This window comes from Zalophus californianus, chromosome 17, assembly GCF_009762305.2.
Source record: "Zalophus californianus isolate mZalCal1 chromosome 17, mZalCal1.pri.v2, whole genome shotgun sequence".
Taxonomy (NCBI): domain Eukaryota; kingdom Metazoa; phylum Chordata; class Mammalia; order Carnivora; family Otariidae; genus Zalophus; species Zalophus californianus.
This window is the reverse complement of record NC_045611.1, coordinates 42,637,988-42,664,135: the sequence shown is the minus strand read 5'-3', so window position 1 is coordinate 42,664,135 and position 26,148 is coordinate 42,637,988. Positions and strand designations below refer to the sequence as shown.

General features: G+C 42.5%; 1 protein-coding gene across 5 annotated transcripts in view; it reads right to left on the bottom strand.

Annotated features, from left to right (window-relative positions):
- Positions 1-26,148, bottom strand: part of GARRE1 (granule associated Rac and RHOG effector 1) — a 79,042-nt gene that overhangs the window by 40,249 nt on the left and 12,645 nt on the right. For all 5 annotated transcript variants that reach the window (XM_027618179.2, XM_027618181.2, XM_027618178.2 and 2 more), the window contains exon 2: positions 8,661-9,952. In XM_027618179.2, the coding sequence (XP_027473980.1) occupies positions 8,661-9,155 (495 nt within the window). In that variant the 5' untranslated portion in view covers positions 9,156-9,952. The remainder of the gene's footprint in view (positions 1-8,660; positions 9,953-26,148) is intronic.

The window sequence follows — 26,148 nt, the reverse complement described above, 5'->3', positions numbered from 1 at the left end:
GTGGTGGCACAGTGTGTCTTGGCCAATCAAAATCAAAGGATCCAGTGCCTCCAGAAGGGCAGATGCCCTCTGGCCCCAATGGCTTCCACCCACACAGAATGGGCTCAAGAGACAGTACATCTTGTTGTTCCACAATGAACTTCACAAAATCACTCAAATTCCAACTGCTTAAATTAATTATAGGTTCTTCTAAAGGCTAAAATCTGAAGACAATTTAGATAATAGAAGAGGCACCTCAATAAAAGAATAAGCCAAAAAGAGTGGCTAGAAATTAACAACAGCCTGAAAACCAGAACTATATAAGCTTTTTTCAGTTTCTGATTAATAGCAGCAATTTGGATTTTCATTTGGCACATACAGTTAGGAAATATTTACTCCACAATCTATTATGGAAGATCAACTAGTCAAAACAAGAAAAGAAAGAGAGAAGTAACACTGAATTTTACCTTTAGGCAAAAAAAAAAAAAAAAAAAAAGGAACATTCAAATTTAATTCCATTCAGGTTAATGAAAATCATATTTTGAAGCCAGTCCCTAATACTTTCCATTACTGTTGCTCTACAGTATTTCTGGCATATATCTACCCAAAATACATTATTATTTGGTTCTTATGAATTAAGGTTCTTAAGAGTCACTGAGTACTCACAAATGAATTATTTCAAACAGATTCACAGGTAATCACACAGTACACAAAAGACATTTGTCAGTACATCAAACTAAAAGCCAAGGTTCAATTACATAAAGATTTGATTTAAGGTCTGCCTGCCCATTTACAAGGTGATGATACTTGGAAGGCAACTAAATTCGTCAGAAGATATAAAATATAGTCCCCTTAAAGAACTACAAGTCATGGGATCCCTAGAGCTGCCCTGGGCTTCTGGAATGCACAGCACCTGCCCAGAGGGCCACACCCTCCCAACCCTGAGGCCCCAGCGGGAGACCAGAGCCCTGGAACAGTCAAGGGGTGGAGGCCAGAGGAGAAGTGACAGCACCGCTCACTCACCGCACAAGGATCCTGTCCAGCTGCCCACCCTCCACCTTCCCTTCAAAGGCTGACCCCACCCTTTTGCTGTTTCGGCCACAATAGGTTCCCTCTGCTCTCCACTCAGGCTCATCCTGCCTCAGAAATTCCGCAGTAGCTGTTTCCCCTGTCCAGAATCCTCTGTTCCCGGTTATCAACAGGGTTTAGTCCTTCACCTGCTTCAGCTCTTTATTCAAAAAAAGAAACAAGGATGGGCGCCTGGGTGGCTCAGTTGGTTAAGCAACTGCCTTAGACTCAGGTCATGATCCTGGAGTCCCAGGATCGAGTCCCGTATCAGGCTCCCCGCTCAGCAGGGAGTCTGCTTCTCCCTCTGACCCTCCCCCCCTCTCATGTGCTCTCTCTCTCTCATTCTCTCTCTCAAATAAATAAATAAAATCTTAAAAAAAAAAAAAAAGAAACAAGGAGCCCCAGATGGAGTCACTTGTGCTAAGCCCTACATCAGCAAACCAAGACTTAACACTTAACCGACTGCAATTTCAGCCTCTCCCAGGAATGAAACCTGTAACCTGTCACTCTGGAATGACCTGGTGAGGTAATTCACCAGAGAGACCCCTTCTGTCTCCTATAGGAAGGTGGCCTTGACTGAACAAATCCACTCTGCTCGAAACTTTCTTTTCCTGCTCCCTTCTGCCTATAAAGGCCTTTTATTCTGAACAACTCTTTGGAACTCCTCTCCCTCTGCTAGATGGGATGCTGCCCAACTCATGAATAATTGAACAGAGCCAATAAAATCTTTAAAATTTACTCAGTTGAATTTTGTTTTTTAACAACTCAAATGTCACCTTAGTGATGCCTTTTCAAACCCTCTTATCTGAGATTGCAGTCCCCTTTTAACTCCCTGAAGGGAAGAATTTCTATCTTGTTCACTACCATATCCTTTGTGTGTAGAACAGTACCTGGTACAAATAAAGTGTGCAACAAATATCTGTGGAATGAAGGAGTCAATCACAAGTCAATTTGATTCTTTTACTTACATTTCCACTGAAAAAGAATTCTAAGACAAGTGACAGATGCTTGTAAAAAGAGGTGGACATTTGTGACTTTCTAATGAATAGAAAACCACATTATAGGGCTGTCTATACTGCTTTAATATGAACTACATGGTTTAATTTACAAAGGATAACAGATTTCTCTGACAAATGATACTGAGGTAGATAAAAATCTAAGAGAAATCAGCCACTCAATTTAGGTAGCCTGGCATTTTACAGGAACACTGGAATTAACACAATCCTAACGACCACCAGTGGAGATGCTCCTAGACTAAGAGAAAAGACAGATATCAGGTCCCTTGCGGTCTATTTCTAAAAAATGTGTGGGTGGGATATTCAAAGTTTTGTATAAAGAACAAATGCAGCACGGGAAACCATAGCTTTCCTGAATTCACATTTGGCTGGACTGATAGTTTGAGACATACAAACGAATTCCCATGAAGCACTTAATTACGATCACATTTCTTATTTTGACAAAATCCCACTTCATATACAATGTAAACTATGTATTTTTTTTAATATTTATTTGAGAAAGAGAGAGTGAGAGAGCGAGCTCATGAGTGGCAAGGGCCGAGGGAGAGGGAGAATCTCCAGTTGACTCCATGCTGAGAGTGGAGACTGATGCAGGGCTTGATCCCAGGACCCTGAGATCATGACCTGAGCAGAAACCAAGATACAGACATTCACCGACTGCACCACCCAGGTGCCCCTATATGTTTTCTATAAATCCAAAGGAGGAAAAATCCTACCTAAACTGTCACCTGGCTTATCCAAAGGTTCTTGGTTACTGCAAGGGTATTTGCTGGATACCCCACCCCCTACCCCAATGTCCCATTCTAGGCACAAGGCAAACAGCAATGACTATTGGTAGAAGAGGTCCCCTTGGGCTTTTATGATGAAAAGGCCCTCTTAGTTGCTACACTGGGCGGTAGTACTGCGGCTGCCTTATAAGGGAGGCGCCTACTTCAAGAACCAGGAAAGAAATGAACAGAGCAAATGTTCTGGGAGTGGCAACTCTTTCCACCTAAAAGGGTTTCAGTTAGAGGAATAACTTGCTGGAGTGCCTGGGTGGCTCAGTCGGTTAGACATCTGACTCTTGATTTCAGCTGAGGTCATGATCTCAGGGTCGTGAGACTGAGCCTTGCCTCAGGCTGTCTCGCTTAAAAAATAAATAAATAACTTGCCCAACATTTCTGATGTTGGGTTTGTACATAATTGTGCTCTGCACTTCAGTGAAGGGCTCAAAGCACATTTTTTAAAAAATATTTTATTTAGGGCGCCTGGGTGGCTTAGATGGTTAAGCGTCTGCCTTCAGCTCGGGTCATGATCCCAGGGTCCTGGGATCGAGTCCCGCATCGGGCTCCCTGCTCCTTGGGAGCCTGCTTCTCCCTCTGCTTCTCTCTCTCTCTCTCTCTCTCTCTCTCTGTCTCTCATGAATAAATAAATAAAATCTTAAAAAAAAATATTTTATTTATTTATTTGACAGAGACACAGTGAGAGAGGGAACACAAGCAGGGGGAGTGGGAGAGGGAGAAGCAGGCTTCCCATGGAGCAGGGAGCCCGATGTGGGGCTTGATCCCAGGACCTGAGCCGAAGGCAGACGCCTAACGACTGAGCCACCCAGGCGCCCCTCTCAGCACCTTTTAAGCCATGTTGGAAGCAATAAGAATGATGATGGCAACTAACTGGGTACAGCCTTTCAGACACACTAACCACATCAGATTATCATGAGAACTCTGAATGGTGGGTGGCAATTCCACTTTATTTTATTTTTATTTTATTTCTTAAAGACTTTGAGTAATATCTACACCCAACATGGGGCTTGAACCCACAATCCCGAGATCAAGAGTCTCACGCTCTTCCAACTGAGACAGCCAGGAGCCCCGATAATTCCATCTTATAGATGGGTAAAGTGAGGATTAGAGATGTTGGGAGCTTTGCTCAAGGCCGTACAGATGGAAAGAAGCAGAGTCATTTTCTAAAACCAGATCTTCTGACTCCATGCCCCCTAACAGTGTCATAGGTGCCCATTACCTAGTGAAACACCATGGTCACAGCTCATTTGCCAAGTGAGATTTTTATTTTAACAGTGAGATTGTGAGGGTGAAGCACAAGGGTAAGGGCAAAGTCACTGAAAAGTACAGACAAGACAGGACCCACATAACACCCTGCCTGCCCCAGAGCACAGAGTGAGCAACCGGAGTTCCTAGAGATAGGCACCGGATCAATGAACATATCCCCCCAAACCTGGCTATAGTAATGGAACATGAGAAACATCTCTGGCCCCCCCTCAGGGGTGGGCCAGTGGGATCAGTGCTTTCTCTTAGGTTTAAAATGGTCAAGGGGCACCTGGGTGGCTCAGTCATTAAGCGTCTGCCTTAGGCTCAGGTCATGATCCCAGAGTCCTGGGATCAAGCCCCGCATCGGGCTCCCTGCTCAGCGGGGAGCCTGCTTCTCCCCTCTCCCACTCCCCCTGCTTGTGTTCCTTCTCTCGCTTTGTCTCTCTGTCCAATAAATAAATAAAACCTTAAAAAAAAAAAAAGGTCAAGCATTTGAGAGGCACTTGGGTGGCTCAGCTGGTTAAGTGTTTGCCTTTGGCTCAGGGTTGAGCCCCGTGTGGGGCTCCCTGCTCAGCAGGGAGTCTGCTTCTCCCTCTCCCTCTGCCCCTCCCCTCTGCTCCTTCTCTCTTTCTCTAATAAATAAATAAAATCTTAAAAAAAGAAAAAGGGTCAAGCATTGGAACAATGAGTTCAGGTTTTTCCTCACTCACAGTCCTGGACTAAGCTCCTCAGAAGAGGTCCGTACCTAGCCAGTCGAGTTCAGCATCGTTAGGTCTCAAGGATGAATGTTAAAAAGCCTCTCAGGACCCTTCTGATAAAACCCTAAAAAGACCAACAGGAAAAAACCCAAATACCCAGTCTTTCCATCTGAACTGGTGAATATTCTGAGAGTGAGACCCTTATTGGCCCAGGGAAGCACTTAAGTTCCAGGAACAACAAATACTGCTCTGTGGAAAAGGTAAAATGTTAAGTCTGCAGGCCAACACTTGGCAATCACATTTTAGAATTTACTTATAAGTCAACTGTTTAAACTCAGAATACACCCATAGATTCTAAAACCCACCAACAGCACTAAGTTTCCAGTCTAGCCTCCAAAGCCAGTTTAGCCTATTATGTACAAAAACATGGTAGTATTCCAGCTCTCCTAATCGCATTTCAATGGCAAAAGCCAAGTCAAAATTCCAAACCGCAACAATTAGAAATATTTCTCCTTCTCGGCTCAAGTGGCCCATGCTGGTCTTAAGAAAGCAGAAGGGCCAAGAGAGGTGCAACTTCAGCCCAGTGGCTTCCTAAACCCCCAGTCCTCAGGGTTGGTTCATCCTGCTCTAGTGGTCCTGACCTGGGGAACGAGAGCGCTTGCCAGGCAGGGCTGGAAGGCAAAGGGCCATGCATGTCCAGCTCTATCTCCACCAGCACCTGGAGGCATAGACTGAAAAAGAGCTCAGTGATGTTCAGGTTAAAATAAAAGCATTCGACCTTATTTTTCAAACCACTCTTTCCTGAAATTTTATTTTTTTTAATTTTTAACATTTTTTAAAGATTTATTTATTTATTTGACAGAGAGAGACACAGCGAGAGAGGGAACACAAGCAGGGGGAGTGGGAAAGGGAGAAGCAGGCTTCCAGAGGAGCAGGGAGCCCGATGCGGGGCTCGATCCCAAGGACTCTGGGATCATGACCTGAGCCGAAGGCAGCCGCTTAAAGACTGAGCCACCCAGGTGCGCCTTGCCTGAAATTTTAAATCAAGCTAAAAGTGCTGATATCACGACAGGAAGGAGCTGTAACAGGCTGGGTCTAATATGGTATAACCCTTTCTGAGAGGGCAGAGACCCTAACTGCTCTCTTGCCACATCTCTGCAAAACAGCGAGCAGGCACACGGTTCTTTCTGTGGGACAAACAAAAGCTAAAGCAGTCCATTTGTGCATGCGCATGCAGGTATCCAGACACCAGTCTGGGAAGGCACACGCCGGCCAGCTAACGGCAGCCACTTCTGGGAAACGGAACGGGATGGGAGAGTAAGTCAGCACTTTTACGTTTCACCCTTTGAATTTCTTTTTATCTATTTATTTATTTATTCATGAGAGACAGAGAGAGAGAGAGAGAGAGAGAGAGAGAGAGGCAGAGGGAGAAGTAGGCTCCCAAGGAGCAGGGAGCCCGATGTGGTACTCGATCCCAGGACCCTGGGATCATGACCTGAGCCGAAGGCAGACACTTAACCATCTGAGCCACCCAGGCGCCCTCACCCTTTGAATTTCTTTTGAGAAGTCTATTTAAAAAAAAAAAAGCTTTATGTATGCTTTACATGTGTTAACTCAAAAAATACTTTAAACTATCACAAGCTATTTTAAAAACACTTCAAAACGGTAATTTCCCTGAATATAAAATGTGATCATAGGGTGCCTGGGTGGCTCAGTTGGTTCGGCAACTGCCTTCAGCTCCATGATCCTGGAGTCCTGGGATCGAGTCCCGCATCAGGCTCCCTGCTCAGCGGGGAGTCTGCTTCTCCCTCTGACCCTCCCCCCTCTCATGTGCGCTCTCTCTCTCTCATTCTCACTTTCTCAAATAAATAAATAAATAGAATCTTAAAAAAAATGTGATCATAGAAATAATCAGAAATTTAAAATATACTTGGGATAGATTCAAAACAGAATGACCCAAGGAGGCTATTATACATTTATACCAGCAGGTTCAGCAAACGACAGCCCGTAGGCCAAATCCAGTTCAACAGACAGGTCCACAAGGTAAGACTGGTTTTTACATTTTTAAAGGGTTATTAAAAAAAAAAAAGATGTGACAGAGACCACGTGGTCCACAATTCCTAGAATTTACTATTTGCTCTATACAGAAAAAGTCTGATGATCCCCAATTTACACCATAATACTGTGTCTTTTCAAGTACAGTACTTTTCTTCTTCTTCTTTTTTTTTTGTAGGCTCCATGCCCAAAGTGGGGCTTGAACTCATGACCTTGGGATGGAGAACTGCATGCTCTGCTGACTGAACCAACCAGATGCCTCTCAAATATAGCTCTAAACTCTCTTGGAAACGTCTTCAAAATCACTTTTTTTATAAAGATTTTAATTATTTTTTTGACAGAGAGAGACACAGCGAGAGAGGGAACATAAGCAGGGGGAGAGGGAGAGGGAGAAACAGGCCTCCCGCAGAGCTCCATCCCAGGACCCTGGCGTCATGACCTGAGCCGAAGGCAGATGCCCAACGACTGAGCCACCCAGGCGCCCCTCAAAATCACTTTATTTTTAAAGATTTTATTTATTTATTTGACAGAGAGAGAGAATGAGAGCCAGAGAGCACAAGAGGGAAGAGGGTCAGAGGGAGAAGCAGACTCCCTGCTGAGCAGGGAGCCCGATGTGGGACTCGATCCCGGGACTCCAGGATCATGACCTGAGCCGAAGGCAGTTGCTTAACCAACTGAGCCACCCAGGCGCCCGCTCAAAATCACTTTTAAACACGATAGAAATTAGTCATATTACTTAATAGCCTAGTATAAATTAGCTTGTTTAGCTACCCCAACCATCAGAGTTGGCTCAGAAGATGTGATTTCCTAAAATCAAATTCACCCCCAGGATGGGAAAGGGACATTCTCTCTCCTAGCATCCAAGAACCTAACCTCTGATGTGCTGCTAAAATGTACAAGGACTCAAGACATCAAACTCAGAAGAACTCTCTGAGCAGATAACAGTAATTTTTAAAATTTAGCAGTTATACCAGTGACACTAATCTGGCAGCAGATCAGTTGAATAAATGATTTCCTAAATGAAGGAAGGAAAAAGGTCATCTTTATTCTGAATGAAAACTGTATTCTAACCTTACATTCTAACCTAGAGCCCTGAAAGAGGGAGAATATTTCACTTTGATTATCAAAGACTCTAAGAAATGTACTGAGTCAGAATCAAACACAACCAAATGGGAACTATGAATGTAGAACTGGAAAAATAATTTATCCTGTAAACATGGGTGAACTTTCTACATTAAACCAATGGTTCTACAGAATGACAATTCACAAATACAGTTCATAATCATATTTAGAAACCTCAATCCCCACCAGGTACTTTTAGCAGGATGTTATTTGGAAATTAAGTTTCAACTTCAAAATACAAAGAACATAAAATATGGGCCGATTTGCTGGTTTGTTTCACAGTCTTTGAAGCTATTTAATTTGAAACGAAAGCAATTCAGAACGTGGTGGGCACCAATTTTTTTTTTAATTTTTTATTTTTAAGGATTTTATTTATTTGACAGAGAGACAGAGAGCACAAGTAGGCAGAGTGGCAGGCAGAGGGAGAGGGAGAAGCAGGCTTTCCGCTGAGCAGGGAGCTGGATGTGGGGCTCGATCCCAGGACCCCAGGATCATGACCCGAGCTGAAGGCGGATGCTTAACCGACTGAGCCACCCAGGCGCCCCAACGTGCACCAATTTTTTACAAGGACAGAGTATCAACAGAAAGAAGATGGAGATCACGATTACAGTAATTTGGGAAACCACAAAGACGACACTCTCACTTACCTCTGGGACACATTTTCCTACCCAAGTATGACACAGAAGATACCCTACCTCAATGTCCTGGAGGCTGAACTCCTTCTGGTCTGTAAAGTTGGCGGCCCCGGCACTAAGTTCCATCAGCATCTTGGCGATCTCGGGCTTTATGGCTGAAGTCAGCCGACTGGCTGCTTCCATGACGTGCTCCTGCACATCTTTAAGCTGCATGGCGGCCTTGGAGTAGTGAGAGTTCCTGAACACAGTGCTGAAGAGATCTGTGAGGAAGGTGCTGGCCCGGCAGAAGACATTGAGGGCATCCAGGTACTTGGAGATGCCCTGCTGGATGTCGGCGATGGGCGTGGAGTGGGGCATGGCATGGTGGCAGCCGCCTGCAGCAGTCAGACTGCCCAGGGGGGCCGCGGGGGCCGTCGATGCCAGGGGAGCACTCAGTGCTCGGCCCAGCTCGGGCATCGGGTACTGCTGGTGCTGCTGCACCTTCTGCTTGGACCCGCCAAGCAGGAAGCGCCGCTTGTAGTCCATTTTACTGTCCTGGGCGCTGCAGCAATACATGCGGGAGGGGGAGCTGTCCCAGTGGGCAGGGCAGGGTTCGGATTCCTCTTCTTTCCCCCGAAACTGTAGCTAGGTATAAAAATAGTGGAGTTCTGCAAATCTAAGTTTTGAAAAAGGCATTTCCATGAGGCAGGTGACCGTGTGATCCAATGTCGATGGGAGAACGATGGGTTTATGTAAGTAATATTTTCAGGGTAGGCGGGACCTCTGACAAAAAAATAAAAGTGTGTCCAAAATGCCGTATAAGAACTGTTAGCATTCCACTCTCTTAATAAAAAGATATGCTTGTGGAGAAAAATGTTTACCTATCATTGCTTTGCAAGAATATTTCTATACTTGTATTTACAAGGGCAGAAAAATAACTTAACTTTAAAAAAATGTAATATAATGTAATATAACGTATCTTCAATATACCAGAAAAATTAGAACCCAAAAACCCACAAGCTGATCAACAGCGATTTAAAAAGCAGTACAGTTACTTCACACTAAGTCCTTAGGAAGGAAGGTCAAACTGCTGCGGAGGTTTGACAGAGCCCGCCTGCCAAATCCATTCACCTGCAAATCTTATTCTCAATGCGAAAAATTTCCAAGTTTCCTTTAATGTTTTCTGAAAACAAGTGTTTTTCTTAAAAATGGCATTTGTTATTATAAGTCTTCTCCTCCTTTCCTTCTGTTTGCTGAGGTAGCAGTTTCCTTGTAACAGTAATGAGAGGTGCTTCCAAGACTGGGTTGGCCCTCAATTGTAAAGTCTGAAGCAAGAATGCACAGATGTATTTGTAAGGCCTCTAAGTCATTTCCTGTGAGGGGGGGGAAATAAGATAAAGTTAGGAAAGTTACAGGATGATGAGTAATTCTGAAACATTAACTCCTGAAATTCTACAAACCACAAAGGCGGGCTTGCAGTAAAACATCATATATAATCTTACCAAAGCAGGTGTGACAGTGAGAGTTCAATGATGACATGACTACTAGAAAATTCCTCAAGCTGTATAAAAATAGTGCAACCAAAAAAGTTTGATTCCGCACCAACCACTCCAAAGCTGAGGTTAATGGGGCCTGAACTTGTGTTCAGGCATACCCTTGATTCCTCCTCAAAGAGCTCATAAATCCGCAAGAGGATCAGGAGAGTACCCAGATGTGGGGAGGGCTGTCACAACCACAGCACTCCCAACACTTGAAGGGGGACTGGAACAGAGTGGGAGAAATTGGGAAGGTTGTGATAAAGGAAATGTTACTTTGAGGGAGGCCTCAACCGTAGGATAGGTTTTGACAAGTGCAAAAGGGATGGGTGGGGTTCACCAGGTCAAAGGACCACGACAGACAGCAAGGCCCTGAAGCAGCATGGCATGGGGTCTGCTCAGGAGTCCCAGCTCGGCCAAAGTGCAGCACACCGACAGAGCCTAGAGTGGTGAGTGGCTGACAGAGGGTCTGCAGACAGGATTCTCCTCACCCTCTCCCGGGTTCCCTCTGGATGTTCAAAGAGAAGCCTGGCAGGGTGTGCCCATTCTTACCCCGGGGGTAGCTCCTGTAGAACCCCTGGCTCTGGAGAGGTTCAAAGAGCAACGTCTGGACATGTGCGGTAATAGTTTCTGATACCTCCAACAGTGGAGTAGTGGGATTCTTCTCACAGAGCTACTGTCGGGGTTCCCATTTGCCTGCACTCTCCGTTCTCTCAAACGTAACACGAGTTCAGGTCTATTTTACTGAGTGTTATATTTAGTCTACACTGAACTTCAAACCACGTGATATCTTGACATAGTTTGGCCTACTTATTGATAACTAGGTTTTCTTTCTTTCCATCTTCCTTTTCGGTTGATTAAAAAAAATACAAGTCACACTTTGTCCCTCATCATGGCCGACTACCATGGCTCTCCCATCAATCGCACAAGGAACCCAGGAAGGTAGGGGGCTTAAAAGAGCAGGAGATGAGAGGCAGAAACACGTACTCTGGAAGTGAAGGAACCCTAACTCAGCTATAGCAGGTAAATGCAACTAAACTGGCCGTCTGCAGCTCCAAGTCAAGGGGATCTTGACTCAAAAACTTTTCGAGAAACAACATATCAAATGACTACTTGTAAGAAATCTGTTCCCAACAGGTCTTTTTTCAAATTTATGACAATAAAGAAATCTTATCTATCCCTACCCAAATGCTCCTTTGTAATCAGTGTAGCTTTACAAATTATGATGTACAACAGATGTCCTCAACAGGAATGTTGTTCATACAGAAACTGTGAAGTATGTGAAAGAAAACCATTGCCTTGAGCCAGCTAGAGGGAGCATCTTGAGCAGTCCTGAGGAGCACTTTCTTCCTTCTGTGTTGCACACCACTGCCTCTGGCCCTGAGAATCCACCCCCACTGCTCTGTTAGTTGGTCCCAGAAGGCCAAGGAAGACCCATCTACTTACCTACTTTTAAAGAAGGCATCATAACATTATACTTTTTTCACTTTACATGTTTCTAAAATTTATTTGAATGAAGCTTATAATGCTTAAAAATATACTACGTCACCAAATTCACCTACAAATTCAAAATCAAAATCTGAACCACCTTTTTTTTTATAGAAATGGGCAAGCTGATCCTAAAATTCATATGGGAATGCAAGGGACCCGTGAAGGCCAAAACATATATTGGGAAAAAAAAACATGTTGGAGGATTCACACCTCCTGATTTGAAAACCTACTACAAAGCTATAATAATCAGCAGAGTACTGGCATCAGGAAAGGTAAATAAATCAATGGAATAGAAATGAGAGTCCAGGAAAAACCATACAATTATGGTCAACTGATTTTAGACAAAGATGCCAAAGTCACTCAGTGGGTAAAGAATAGTTTTTCAATAAATGGTGCTGGAAGAACTAGATATCCACGTGCAAAAGAAAGAATGTGGACCCCCACCTATATCATATGCAAAAATTAACTCAAAATGAATCAGACCTAAAAGTAAGAACTCAAACTGTAAGACTCAGAAGAAAACACAGGTGGAAATCTTTGTGATCTTGGATTAGGCAATGGTTTCTTAGCTATGGCATCTAAGGTACAAACAATAAAAAAATAGGTGGGACGCCTGTGTGGCTCAGTCGGTTAAGCATCTGCCTTTGGCTCTGGTCATGATCCCAGGGTCCCTGGATTGAGTCCCAGATCGGGCTCCCTGCTAAGCAGGGAACCTGCTTCTCCCTCTACCTGCCGTTCCCCCTGCTTGTGGTCTCTCTGACAAATAAATAAAATCTTCAAAAAAAAAAAAAAAAGGTAAGTTGAACTTCATCATAATTAAAAATGTTTTGGGATTTCTGGGTGGCTCAGTTGCTTGGGCGTCTGACTTCAGCTCAGGTCATGATCTCACGGTCCTGGGATGGAGCCCTGTGGCGGGCTCCATACTCAGCAGGAGTCTGCTTGTCCCTCTGCCCCTCCCTCTCTACTCATGCTCTTTCTCTCTCTCTCTCAAATAAATACAATCTTTAAAAAAAATTAAAAATGGGGACACCTGGGGTGGCTCAGTCGTTAAGCCTCTGCCTTCGGCTCAGGTCATGATCCCAGGGTCCTGGGATCGAGCCCCGCATCGGGCTCCTTGCTCTGTGGGAAGCCTGCTTCTCCCTCTCCCACTCCCCCTGCTTGTGTTCCCTCTCTCACTGTGTCTCTGTCAAATAAATAAATAAAATCTTAAAAAAAAAATTAAAAATGTAAAAAAAAGTTAAAAATGTTTGCGCATCAAAGGTCACTATCAAGGTGAAAGGACAACCCACAGTATGGACAAAAATATTTGAAAACCTGGGGTACCCAAGTGGCTCTGTCAGTTAAGCATGGGACTCTTGGTTTTGGCTCAGGTCATGATCTCAGAGCCCTGGGATTGAGCCCTGCGCTGGGCTTTGCACTCAGCAGGGAGCCTGCTTGAGCGTCTCTCTCTCTCCCTCTGCCCCTCCCCCTGCCAGTGCATGTACGCATGCTCTCTCTCAATACATTCGAAAATCATACAACTGTTCTAGTATCCAGAATATACAAATTCAATTCAACAAAATAACCTAATTAAGGGGCACCTGGGTGGCTCAGTCGGCTAAGTGTCTGACTCTTGGTTTCGTCTCAGGTCATGATCTCAGGGTCTTGAGATTGAGCCCTGTGTCAGGCTCTATGCTCAGCGGGGAGTCTGCTTAAGATTCTCTTCCTTTCCCTCTCTCTGCCCCTCCCCTGCTTGCACACTCTCTCTCCCTCTAAAATAAATAAATAAATCTTAAAAGCAAATGAAAAGATGTGCAACATGGCTGGTCATCAAGAAAATACAAAGCAGGGGCGCCTGGGTGGCTCAGATGGTTAAGCGACTGCCTTTGGCTCAGGTCATGATCCCAGGGTCCTGGGATCGAGCCTTACATCAGGCTCCTGGCTCAGCAAGGAGCCTGCTTCTCCCTCTCCCTCTGCCTCTCTCCCTGCTCATGCTTTCCTTTCTCTCTCTCTGTATCTCTGTGTCTCAAATGAATAAATAAAATCATTTAAAATAGAAAAAAATACAAAGCAAAACCATTTCACACATGCGAGGATGGCTGCAATAAAAACAACAACAACAAAATAAATGTGGGCAACAATGTGGAGAAACTGGAACTCTCACACATTGCTGGAATGTAAAATGATGCAGCCACTGTGAAAATCAATTTGGCAGTTCCTCAAAATGTTCAAGAGAGTTGCCATATGACCCCAAAATTCCACTCCTAAGTATGTACCCAAGAAACCTGAAAACATAAGTTCATATAAAAACTTGCACATGACAACTAAATAAAATCATAAATGAAAAACTTGCACATGAATGTCCATAGTATTATTCATAATAGCCAAAAATGGAAACAACCCAAATGTCTATCAACTGCTAAATGGATAAACAAAATGTGGTATAGCCATACAGCATTATTCAGCCATAAAAAGGAATCAAGTACTGATTAATGCTACACTGTGGATGAACCTTGAAAATATATGGTAAGTGAAAGAAGCCAGACACAGAAGGCCATATAATGTGAGATTCCATTGACATCAAACCTTCAGATAAAGCAATTCCACAGAGTCAGATAAAAGCAGATTAATGATTGCCAGGAGTTGAGGAGAGGAAGGGAATGGGGAATGACTGCTAATTAACACAGGGTTTCTTCTTGGGGTGATAAGGATGTTCTGCAACTAGATGGTGGTGATGGTCACGCAATTTCGTTAATACACTAAAACCCACTGAATTCACACTTTAAAATGGTAAATTTTTAAAAAAGATTTTATTAATTTGAAAGAGCGAGCAAACACACAAGTGGGGGGGGCAGAGGGAGAGGGAGAAGCAGACCCCCTGCTAAGAAGGGAGCCCAGGACCCTGGGATCATGACCCGAGCCAAAGGCAGATGCTTAACTGACTGAGCCACCCAGGAGCCCCAAAATGGTAAATTTTACGGCATGTGTATTATGTATCAATAAAAAAAGAGAGAAATAGGAAAACATATATACTACTGGCCTCCAGAAATGTTTACTTAGAATAGATGAACAAAGGTCTGATATGCTACTTCTGAAAAATGACCCACGATTACTGGGCAGATCTGCAGCATTGTGGGTAGCTCTTGACTAACCAGGGTGGTAATTACCTGCATGTTTACTTGGAGGTAAAAAAAAAAAAAAAATCAAACATTGTTAGTATGATTTGTGTACTTTCCTACATTATTCTTCAGTAAAAAAAATTAAAGGAAAAAACCAAGAGTTAACTAGCACAGAAAGGAGGGAAGCTTGGGTAGGGAAACTGTCACTCCAAGAGGAATGACACTGAGGGTGGGGGGAAAGGGGACCTGAGAGGGAGCAAGACAGAGATTACTGAATGGCCAGTCTCACTTAAATCTCCTTCCTTCTTTACAATAAAGCAGTGGGGCCAAGAATATGTGCACTGCACTACTCTGAAATGTATGTGCTTACATGACTAACTTGGGGTGTAAGAAAAAGTCCTAGATTAAAGGCTTGGCAAACTCTAAGATTCAGACCTAATCTAAACTGCAATTTCACTATTAGGAAGAGAGCAAGAGATTCATGAAAATAAAAACCTGAAAAGGAAGGGGAGGGGAATGATGTCATCAAAAATGGCAGAATAAAGGCCTCAAAAAATTCTCTTCTCCATAAAAACAGTAAGAAAACTGGCAAAAATAGTCAGAAACTTTTTCCCAAACTCTGGAAATTAGCAGACTTGCAACAATTTGGGGGAATATTCTAGAAAAACAGCTGAATTTCAGTAAGAAGAGTGAGCTTTGCAAGCATTTTAACTTGACCTAGTTCCATTCCCTGTTCTCTAACTCTGCAGTAGTCTTGAAAACTAACAGCAGCATTTGCAGTGAAAACCAGAAGGCAGGTGGCCACCAGAGGGAGAACTTGGCTAGAGCTCCTTCAAAGCTTCATTCCCAGGAAATTATCATTATTTGACCTATCTGGTGGTTCCCTGGAAGATCCCACTTCTCTATTTGAACGGACATGGAGTTCACTTGGAAAGGGGAGCAAATCTGCTTTCCAGAGTTCCCCCATTATATCATTTTTTTAAAAAGGTTTTATTTACTTATTTGACAGAGAGAGAGACAGCGAGAGAGGGAACACAACCAGGGGGAGTGGGAGAGGGAGAAGCAGGCTTCCTGCCGAGCAGGGAGCCCGATGTGGGACTCGATCCCATGACCCTGGGATCATGACCTGAGCCGAAGGCAGACCCTTAACGACTGAGCCACCCAGGTGCCCCACCCCCGTTATATCATTTAAAATGTTCAATTTTCAGTAAAATTTACAAGACATGCAAAGAAACAAGAAAGTATGGCCCATACACAGGAAAACAAACAACAGAAACGATTCCTAAGTTGGATTTACTAGACAAAGACTTAAAATCAGCTACTTAAAAATATGTTGAAAGAACATATGTAACATATGTAGCAGATGTAAAGAACTAAAGGAAAGTATGACAGTGCTGTCTCAGTTAATACAGAATACTAATAAAAGATAAAAGGTGTATTTAAAAAAATAGATCCAAAAAGAAATTCTGGAGTTGAAAGATATAACTGATATTCTTGTGTTCCCTCTCTCGCTGTGTCTCTGTCAAATAAATAAATCTTAAAAAAAAAATACACTAAGTGGTTCAATTGCAGATTTGAGCAGGAGTCAGCAAACCTGAACATAAATCAAGATTATTCAGTTTAAGGAGCTCAAAGAAAGAATGAAAGAAATGAGCCTCAGAGACCTGCAGGGCACCATCAGGCATATAATGTGATTCCCATAAAGAGAGGAGAGAAAGGCACAATCAATGAACTCTACCTCTGAAACTAATAATACATTATATGTTAATTAGTCCAATTTAAATAAAATAAAAAATTTTTAAAAAGGTACAGAAAGAATATTTGAAGAAATAAGGGCTAAAAACTTCTCAAATTTGATGAAAAATATGAATCTACACATCCATGAAGCTCAACAAACTCCAAGTAGGATAAACACAAATTATAATCAAGTTGCCTAAAGTCAAAGAGAATCTTTTTATTTTTTAAAGATTTTATTTATTTATTTGACAGAGAGAGACACAGCGAGAGCAGGAACACAGGCATGGGGAGAGGGAGAGGGAGAAGCAGGCTTCCCGCGGAGCAGGGAGACTGATGCGGGGCTCGATCCCAGGACCCTAGGATCATGACCTGAGCGGAAGGCAGATGCTTAACTGACTGAACCACCCAGGAGCCCCGTAACATATTTTTTAAATAAAAATAATTTTTCTAAAAGATAAACAAGTTGGGTAAGGATTATGTTATTAGTCATTAAACTTCTTGTTTTCGTGCTAAGCTCACGGTGACAATTTTTATAGATATGCCAACGGATATTACAGCTGCTAAAAGAATCACGTAACAAGCTAAAATATGTATTCAAATCTCTTCAATGCTTGGATTGCATATAGCTGCTTCATCAAAAATAATCACTTCAAACAAAACGACAGTAACAAGTGTCGGTGAGGATGTGGAGAAACTGGGACCCTCATAACTTGCTAGGAGGATTGTAAAAGGGGATAGCACTTTTGGAAAACAGTTTGGCAGTTCCTCAAAGTGTTACATATAGTGTCACCACATGACCCAGGAATTCCATTCCTATGTACATACTCAACAGAAAGGAAAAATGTATGTCCACATAAAACCTGTACATAAATGTTCACAGAAGCATTATTCTTAGTAGCCAAAAAACACAAACAATCCAAATGTCTACCCACTGATGAACAGATGAGGTGTATGTGTATATATCATACACATGCAAAAAAATGAAGTACTGATACAAACTAAAACGGATGAACCTTGAAAACACTGTGCTAAGTTAAAGAAGCCAGACACAAGAAGCCACATATTATATGATCCCACTGATATGGCATGTCAGAACAGGCAAATCCAGAGACAGAAAGAACATCTGTAGAATGGGGAGTCACTGCTAATGGGTACAGGGTTTCTTTTTGGGGTGATGACAAGAGTTCTGAAGCTAGATATTGGTAATGGTTGCACAATTCTGAATGTACTAAAACACATGTGGTATATAAAACTGTATCTCAATAAAGCTATTATTTTTTAAAAATATTTCATCTTTCATTGCCATTTTCCTTACGTGACTTCTCGTTTAACAGCAAAAGGTACATAAAATAAGGACCAAGTCTCCCAGGGACACCTTTAATGCCAGCCTTAGTCTTCTGTTCCCTCTTCATTAGAAAGCTGTATTTAAGTGCTGCTAACAGAATCTAGAAGTGTCAGTGCCAAAAAGGCCCATCAGGATCATCTAATTTCAGCCCTTCAATTTACAGATGAGGGGGATGGTCCCATGAAACAAGTGGTCCAACCTCACGGACTTCTCTCTTGCTTGCATGCAGTTCAGTGTGGGTCTGGCAGCCTGTCTTCAACTTGTGACATGACATGGGAACTTGGGTCTCCCAGGCACCTCAGAAACTCACACCTACTCTTGACTGCTTCCCACTGGAAGCGACACACATCACTTCCCTCTGACCAGACTTAGTCACATGGTACCAACGACAAGAGAGGCCGGGAAAGGTAGGGGACCATAAGGAATACTGGGTAAGCATCAGCTCAGCCATGGCTCACAGCCCAGCCTCACCACGTATTGCAAAGTTCTGACCAGGTGGTGATGGCGATTCTGATTCCACCCAGGAGAGGCTGTTTACGGGTAATGAGAGTCTGCGCAGTTGCTTTCCACAAGCCGGGAGATTCTCACGCGGACTGCTCCAGGCCCTGGTTCTTTATTGTGAGTACGTCTGCCCCGTGGAGGTGTGGCAGGTCATGGGAGGGGAAAGGTCACAGATTCTTTTGAGAAACTGATGAAAAACACACTCCTAGTCAAACACATATCCAAAACACTAACGTTTCCATTCCATAAAGTTTTGGAATTGGAGCTCCAGTGAAGAACCACCTGCCCTCCATTCTCTCTGTGCTTCAGTGAAAACCTGTATGTATCCAAGTGCTTCTGACAAGACCACTTAAGTCCCACGGTCAAGTGGGGTTCTTCTCTGGGCAGAGAGAACACGCAAGCCCCTTAAGATGAAAACTGGTTTTTACTTATTCTCAACAGATCTGTTTGTTCCTGTGCTGATCTTTGCTGTAATAAAACTAGATCATGTTGAAGTCAAGGAAATATCATGGCATTGAAATACCATTCAAGTTCTATCATTTTCAAATGGGATTTTGCCAAGAAATAATAAGCAGAAAAGGTGGTGACATCCATTTAAGGAGTTGTCTTCATGGCAGTGATCATTTCCCCTGACAAAATACTGTTGGAAGCTGGGTGATGGGTACACGAGACCCATCATATCATTTGCTCTACTGTTGTGTATGACTGAACATTTCCATAACAAAAAGTTTAAAATGCACACAAACATGCACAGAAGCACCCCTTTTGTTATTTTTTTTTACACGGAATTCTTCTCAATGCTTAATATTTTTCTAATGCTTTCCCCCCATATTTATCAGCCTGAAGGGCTAAAATATGTTCAATCCATTTAAGGACATTTCTGTATTTTTGAAAAAAGAATTTTCACTGGGAAAATATTCATCATGTATAAATCCATTATTCATATGTATTGTGGGATCAATATACATTGTGGAGACCCCAGAAGTTAGCTATAGCCAAGACTTGTAAGAGTTAAGTATTTATTCATAAGTTTTAATGATGCCTGAAGAGTCACAAACACATAGCTAAAAAGGACATTTTAGGAGATAAGTCACATTTTTTCAACACCACAGCAGTTTGCTAAAATTCTCAATAGATTAAAACTGAACTCAGACCTGATTATGTCGTTTAAAACATTCCTTTCTGCAACCAAAGTCATCAGCTATCCCAATTTCACACAATAACAAAGAACATGCTTGAAACTAGACGAAGATTAAGTATAAAAGGGTTTTCTTATACCCATAACTGACAAGATATAAAAAGTGGTTTGGTCAGCCTGAGAAAATCTGAAGGGCTTCCCTTTATAGAGAGAACCGTGGATAAGAGAGTGACCTTGGGGTCCAACTAACTGGGTGGGATCCTGGCTCTGCCACTTACCAGCTATGTGACCTTGGGCAAGTTCTTTAACCTCTCTGTGCCTCAGTTTCATCGTGTGTAAAATAGGGTAATAACAGTAACTACTGTTATTGAGTTTAATGAGTTTATACATATAAAGCACGTGGAATAATATCTGGCATATACTGAGCACTGAGTGTTAGATGAGCTTGTTATTATCATTCCCATCCAATAAGTGAAAGTAAGCAAGCCTTGCTAGCTCGGCTTGTCTGGAAAAAATATAGACAAAGGTCCTGGAAAGTCACCTGATCCCTGAACTAAGTAGAAATCTATGTATCCTAGGGTAGGTGGCATCACATGCTTCAGTGATGTGATAGCTACGATTTGTGAACACAGAGAACAATTTTAAATCCATTTCAGTCATAACCCAAAGAGAAAATGGGAATGAGAAGCAGTCCTGTTGTCCGCAACAGGGATGGCACAAAGTAGCTTCACTTCAGAATGACAGGCTAAAGAAACAGGCACATGTACTTACCTTCCCACTGGCCCCAAATCCTAAAGACATAACGGTAAAGACATTCAAAAGGGAATCACAACATAACAGTGATGAGAAGAGCTGAGGGATATAGTCTCTTTATTTTTTTTTTAAGATTTTATTTATTTATTTGAGAAAGAGAGAATGAGAGACAGAGAGTACGAGAGGGAAGAGGGTCAGAGGGAGAAGCAGACTCCCCGCCGAGCAGGGAGCCCGATGCGGGACCCGATCCCTGGACTCCAGGATCATGATCGGAGCCGAAGGCAGTCGCCCAACCAACTGAGCCACCCAGGTGCCCCGATATAGTCTCTTTAAATGCTGCCTACTTTCTAGAAGATGAAGAGAAAGCAGAGGGAACTGTATGATACAATGACCACAGCAGAGCTGGACACTTCCCAGAACATGCAGGGCTAAAGGCAGGCAGAGAGGCAGAGCCCTTTTTTCCTGGGGGAGCTGGATAGACGCCCAGCTCTGAGTAGGCAGGTATAGAAATCAGGAGCAGGAAAGAGGTTCATCAACCTGATCTCCTCCACACTTCTCACTCCTGGTCACTCACTCAACCAACTCTTACCAGGGCAAAAAGACTGCTAGAAAAACAAGAACCTTTTCTCAATTACCTGTATCATCAACCCACTTCTTCATTGATAAGGATCACCAGATAGTAGGAAAAAAAACCTCAAAAAACCAAAGGACAATAAAGGACACCTACGATGAAAAGCAGATCAGACTCCAGAAGAAACATATTATTTTAGGTCCCTGAAAAGAAATTCCAACTGGTATCCTCAGAGAGATATAAGATAATGCATCCTTAAAACAAAAGCAAGCAAACCATAAACAAGAAAGAATTCTTGGAAATAAGAATTATGATTGCTAAGGTAAAAAAGAAGGGAAAAAAATAAAATGAGAGTGGAGTAGGGTGCACACATTTGCTTATACATTTTAAAATAAGCAATGGAAGAATAAACCAAAAACCAATAAAAATGTTACTTACGTGGTATAGAGAAGAACAAAGGCATGAAAGGAAGCCAAAATTCTCTCAATCTACTTGCTTTATAGTTTTAGCTTTAGAACCAAGTAAATATTTTATACAATTAAAAAATAAAAGTCAAAAAGAAAACAATCCCTAAAAATAAAAAAAAAAACAGACAAATGAACCTGAACTATTTATCAAATTGGTGGCATAACCACACAGAGAAGGATTACTTGAAGTTTAAACAGTGTTTTTTACTATACCTCTCTGGTGTTATTGTCAACAAAGGAGAACAGACATAAATACAAAATCAAAGAAATAAAAATCCTTTAACCCTTCATTTGAATTTGAAATATCAGTCTGAAATCATGATTTACCTTTTAATTTCTCTGAACGTATTTACTGAAAAGACCTAGAAGGATTCAAATTCCAGTTGTAATGAATGCCCCTAATTCTTTTTCCCACCAAAAAATCAGAGCTCCTAATAAAAATGGCTGATTTTAGATCTGGGGTAAGAAACAAAAAAAGATAAGCCAGGAATTCTTATCAGGTCAGAAAGCAAAGAACCCCTCTAATCTGGCTTGTGTCAAAAGGACTCAGAGTGAACCTGAAGAGTAAGCTATACTAATGACCAATAATGGGACAATTTAAGCATACAAACAAAACAAAACAAGGCAGAAAACCTCCCCTGGAGCAAAAATCATTAAATACATAAAAATTAATGAGTTTGGGGGCGGCTGGGTGGCTCAGCTGGTTAGGCGTCCGACTTGTTTTCCGCTCAGAGTCTGATCTCACGGATCTCATGGGTCATGGGATTGAGCCTTGTATCGGGCTCCACGCTGTGGGAGTCTGCTTGGATATTTTCTCCCTCTGCCCCTTCCCCCACTCATGCTCTCTCTCAAATAAAATCTTTTAAAAAATTAATGAGTTTGGACTTGGCAATAATTTCCTGGATAAAACACCAAAGCACAGGGATGCCTGGGTGGCTCAGTCTGTTAAGCGTCGATCTTCGGCTCAGGTCATGATCCGGGGGTCCTGGGATGGAGCCCTGCATCGGGCTCCCTGCTCAGCGGGGAACCTACTTTTCCCTCTGCCTGCCGCTCCCCCTGCTTCTGTGCTCTCTCTCTCTCTCTCTTTCTGAAAAATAAATAAAATCTTAAAAAAAAACAAACCATCAAAGCACAGGCAACAAAAGAAAAAACAGACAAACTGGACTTCAAAATGAAAACTTTTGTGCATCAAAAGACACTATCAATAGAGTGAAAAGGCAACACACAGAATGGGAGAAGATACATGTAAATCGTACCTCTGAAAAGGGATTCATATCCAGAATATATAAAGAACTACATACAACTCAAGAACAAAAAGCCAAACAATCCAATTTTAAAATGGGCAAAGGACTTGAATAGACATTTGTCCAAAGAAATAGAAAAATGGCCAAGAAACACATGGAAAGATGCTCCACGTCACTAATCATCAGGGTGGAGCATGATGATTTGATCAAAACTACAATGAGATACCACTACAAATCCATTAGGATGGATATTATAAAAAGAAAAAAAACACACACACAGAAAATAAGCTGTTGGCAAGAATGAGGAAAAACTGGAACCCTGAGCATCACTGGTGAGAATATAAAATGGTATTGCCACTGTGGAAAACAGTAGGACAGTGCTTCAAAAATTTAAATATATAATTACCATATGATCTAACAATTTCATTTCTGAGTATATATACAAAAGAAGTGAAAGCAAAAATTTGAACAGCTATCTGTACACCAATGTTCTTTGCAGCATTATTCATAACAGCCAGAAGGTGGAAATAAGACAAATGTCCATCGATGGATGAATGGATAAACAAAATGTGGTACAACTATAAAATAGTATATTCTTAAGCCTAAAAAGGAAAAACATTCTGATATATGGTTCAACATGGTGGCAATATCAATGGACTTAAGAAGGCAGAGATCATGGTCTCTACTTCCAAAGTCATAGCTAGGTAACAGGATCTCAAGCACCCTGTTTCTCAAGCTCAAGGTGTAGAGTGAAGAGTATAGGTGGGCGGAGAGTGCTGGCTATTTCTCTGGGGAAGCCTGTCCTTTATCTTCTACATCTGTTTATAGCATCTTTCACTACATGTGTATGCGTGCGCGCGCGCACACACACACACACCTCATTTCTCTAGCCAAATATGTTCATCTGTTCTTTCAGTTTCGGGTTTTGCAACTTAATTTACCTTGCCAAAATTAATGATCAAATGTAGATGACCCTTTCAAAAATGATATATAAATGGTCAATAAGCACACAAAAAGATGCTCAACATCACTAGCTATCAGGGAAATGCAAGTTAAAACCACGAGATACCACTAACCACTGGGATGGCTTTAATAAAAACAAACAATACCACATGCTGGGGAGGATGTGGAGAAACTGCCTGTGAGGAGGCAAACAAGGTGCAGAGACTCTGGAAAACAGTCTGGCAGAACTTCAAAAGGTTAAACACAGAAGTACCATATAACCAAGCAAGAGTATACCCCCGAGAGAAATGAAAAACATGCCTACACAAAAACCTGTGTATGAAGTTTACTATTCATAACTGTAAAAAAAAGTAGAAACAACCCCAAAGTCTATCAACTGATGAATGAATAAACTAGATGTTAGGAGAGCCATGCAATGGAATATTATTCAGGCATAAAAAGGAGAGAAGCACTGATCCATGCTACAACATGTATGAGCCTTGAAGACACTGTGCTGAGTGAAAGAAGCCAGACACAAAAGGCCACATACTACACATGATTCCACTGATATGAAATGTCCAGGACGGGCAAATCCATTGAAATAGAAAGTAGATGAATGGTTGCCTAGGGCTGGGGTGGATGAGAAGAATGGGGAATGGACTGCTAATGGATACAGGGAGGGCTTCTTTCTGGAGTGATTAAAAATGTTCTAAAATTGATGGTGGTGGTAGCTGTAGAATTCTGAATATACTAAAAAGCACCGAATCATATACTTTAGATGGATGAATTGTATGGTATGTGAGTTATGTTTCAATAAAGCTGTTAAAAAAAATAAAGATGAACCACTCCATAAACAATTCCCTCTTCAGAGCAAAAAACACAGAAATTTTTTCTCCCCTCCAGTCTGTAACAATGTAAATCTAAATCTACCCTTGATAATATGGAGACGCCACAGGAAATTCTTCAGGGAGATTAGTGAAGTTATTGTCTATGAAGTTCAAAAGCCCAACCGTTTCCATGTTTTTTGTCAGTTCAGAATGACACGAGCCATATTTAGAAATGCACTCCAGAAAAATGCTTTGAAGAATTTTTATTCTCAACATTCATGAATTTAAAATATCTATCCAGGCAAAAGAAAATGCCTGAAAGATTTCGTTTTGTTCTCGCGGTCCTAGGACTCTTACTTTTTTGGCTCCCTGTGTAGCATGTTATCACACTAAAAAAGGGTGAGGCAATTCTGTATGGGAAGATGCCTGTCCTCCTAGCTCTCCTCCCGCCCCTCTGGCCATTCTTAGTTGCCTCTGGGAGCCACTCCTCCCCTAACCTGAAGCACCTGGGTCCCCAGAGCTCTATGCTGGGCCTTGTCTGTTTCTATGATCAACATGCTCTCCCTGGGAGAATCCCCAAATCCATCTCTCTAGCCCAGATCTTTCTCCTGTGCTCCACATCCCAAATATTCAACTGCCTACTGGACAGGTCCCCGAGTCAAGTGCGCATCACCAACCCTCCCCAGGCTCTCGTTCCTTTCCCGCCTTGGTGAACGGCATTGCCATCTACCTACTTGATCTACCATCGGCCTGTAAGCCAGAAACCTGGCAGTCACCCTCTACTCCTTACTCTCCTTTACAGCCACTTCATCACGTGGTCATACCCCTCCTGCCTCCTTACTACGTCTCAAGGCTTTTCCCTTTTCTCTACCTTCACTGCCAATCCAAAGTTCACACCTTCTTTTCCTCTTGCTGGAATTACAAGAGGAGCCTCCTGAGTGATCTTCCAAACTCCTGGCCTGCTCCCTTCTGGTTGCTGTGTGATTGTTCAAGAGCCAATGTAATCACCTAGTCTCCTGCTTCACACCTGTTACGGCTCTCCACTACCCTTCCCAACTGTCTTCCCCCCACCCCTCTGCCCACCACTGCCCACTTCTTGCCACTGCCGTCTTCCCACTCTCCGTCTATATGCTCAGTTCCCTTCACCTGGCAAACTCTCCTAGTTTATTTTCACTCCTCCTGGATGTCTAACCTAGAAATCACCTCCTCTGGGATGCCACCTTGGCAAAAAGTGAACTAGGAGCCCTTCTGTGTGCTACCGGAACACCCTGTTTTTAGCCCCCATCTTGGCCGAATCGTGGCCGTATTGTAACATAACTGCATCATGCCGCCAGTTTCCGCGTTTCCCCGCCACCTCCAGCCCTCAGGATCACTGAGCTCATTCAGGATAGTCAAGAGTGCTAAGCACGCCGTAAACATTCAACAGGTATTTGTTGAATGATTAGCTCATCCTCAATATTTACTTAATGGTGGGGTTTTTTTTTTTAAGATTTTTATTGATTTATTTGACAGAGAGAGAGAGAGAGAGACAGTGAAAGAGGGAACACAAGCTGGGGGAGTGGGAGAGGGAGAAGCAGGGAGCCCGATGCGGGGCTTGATCCCAGGACCCTGGGATCATGACCTGAGCCGAAGACAGATGCTTAACAACCGAGCCCATAAGGGTGTCTTTTTTTTTTCCATACAGTCAGTGTTTCATACAGTCAGTGTTGCCATCCACAGAAGCAGTAGTTAAGTCCTAGAAATAAGCCTCTGCTTAAATCAATAAATCAATAAAGCGACCGACAACGTGCCATGTTCACACAAGTACTCCTCAACAAAACAGACCATTCATTAAGGGCCGACAACCTGTCAAGCATTAAACTGAGCTTTAGATACCTGAACTCATTTAATCCTTGCTAGAACCCTAAAGTAAAAACAGCT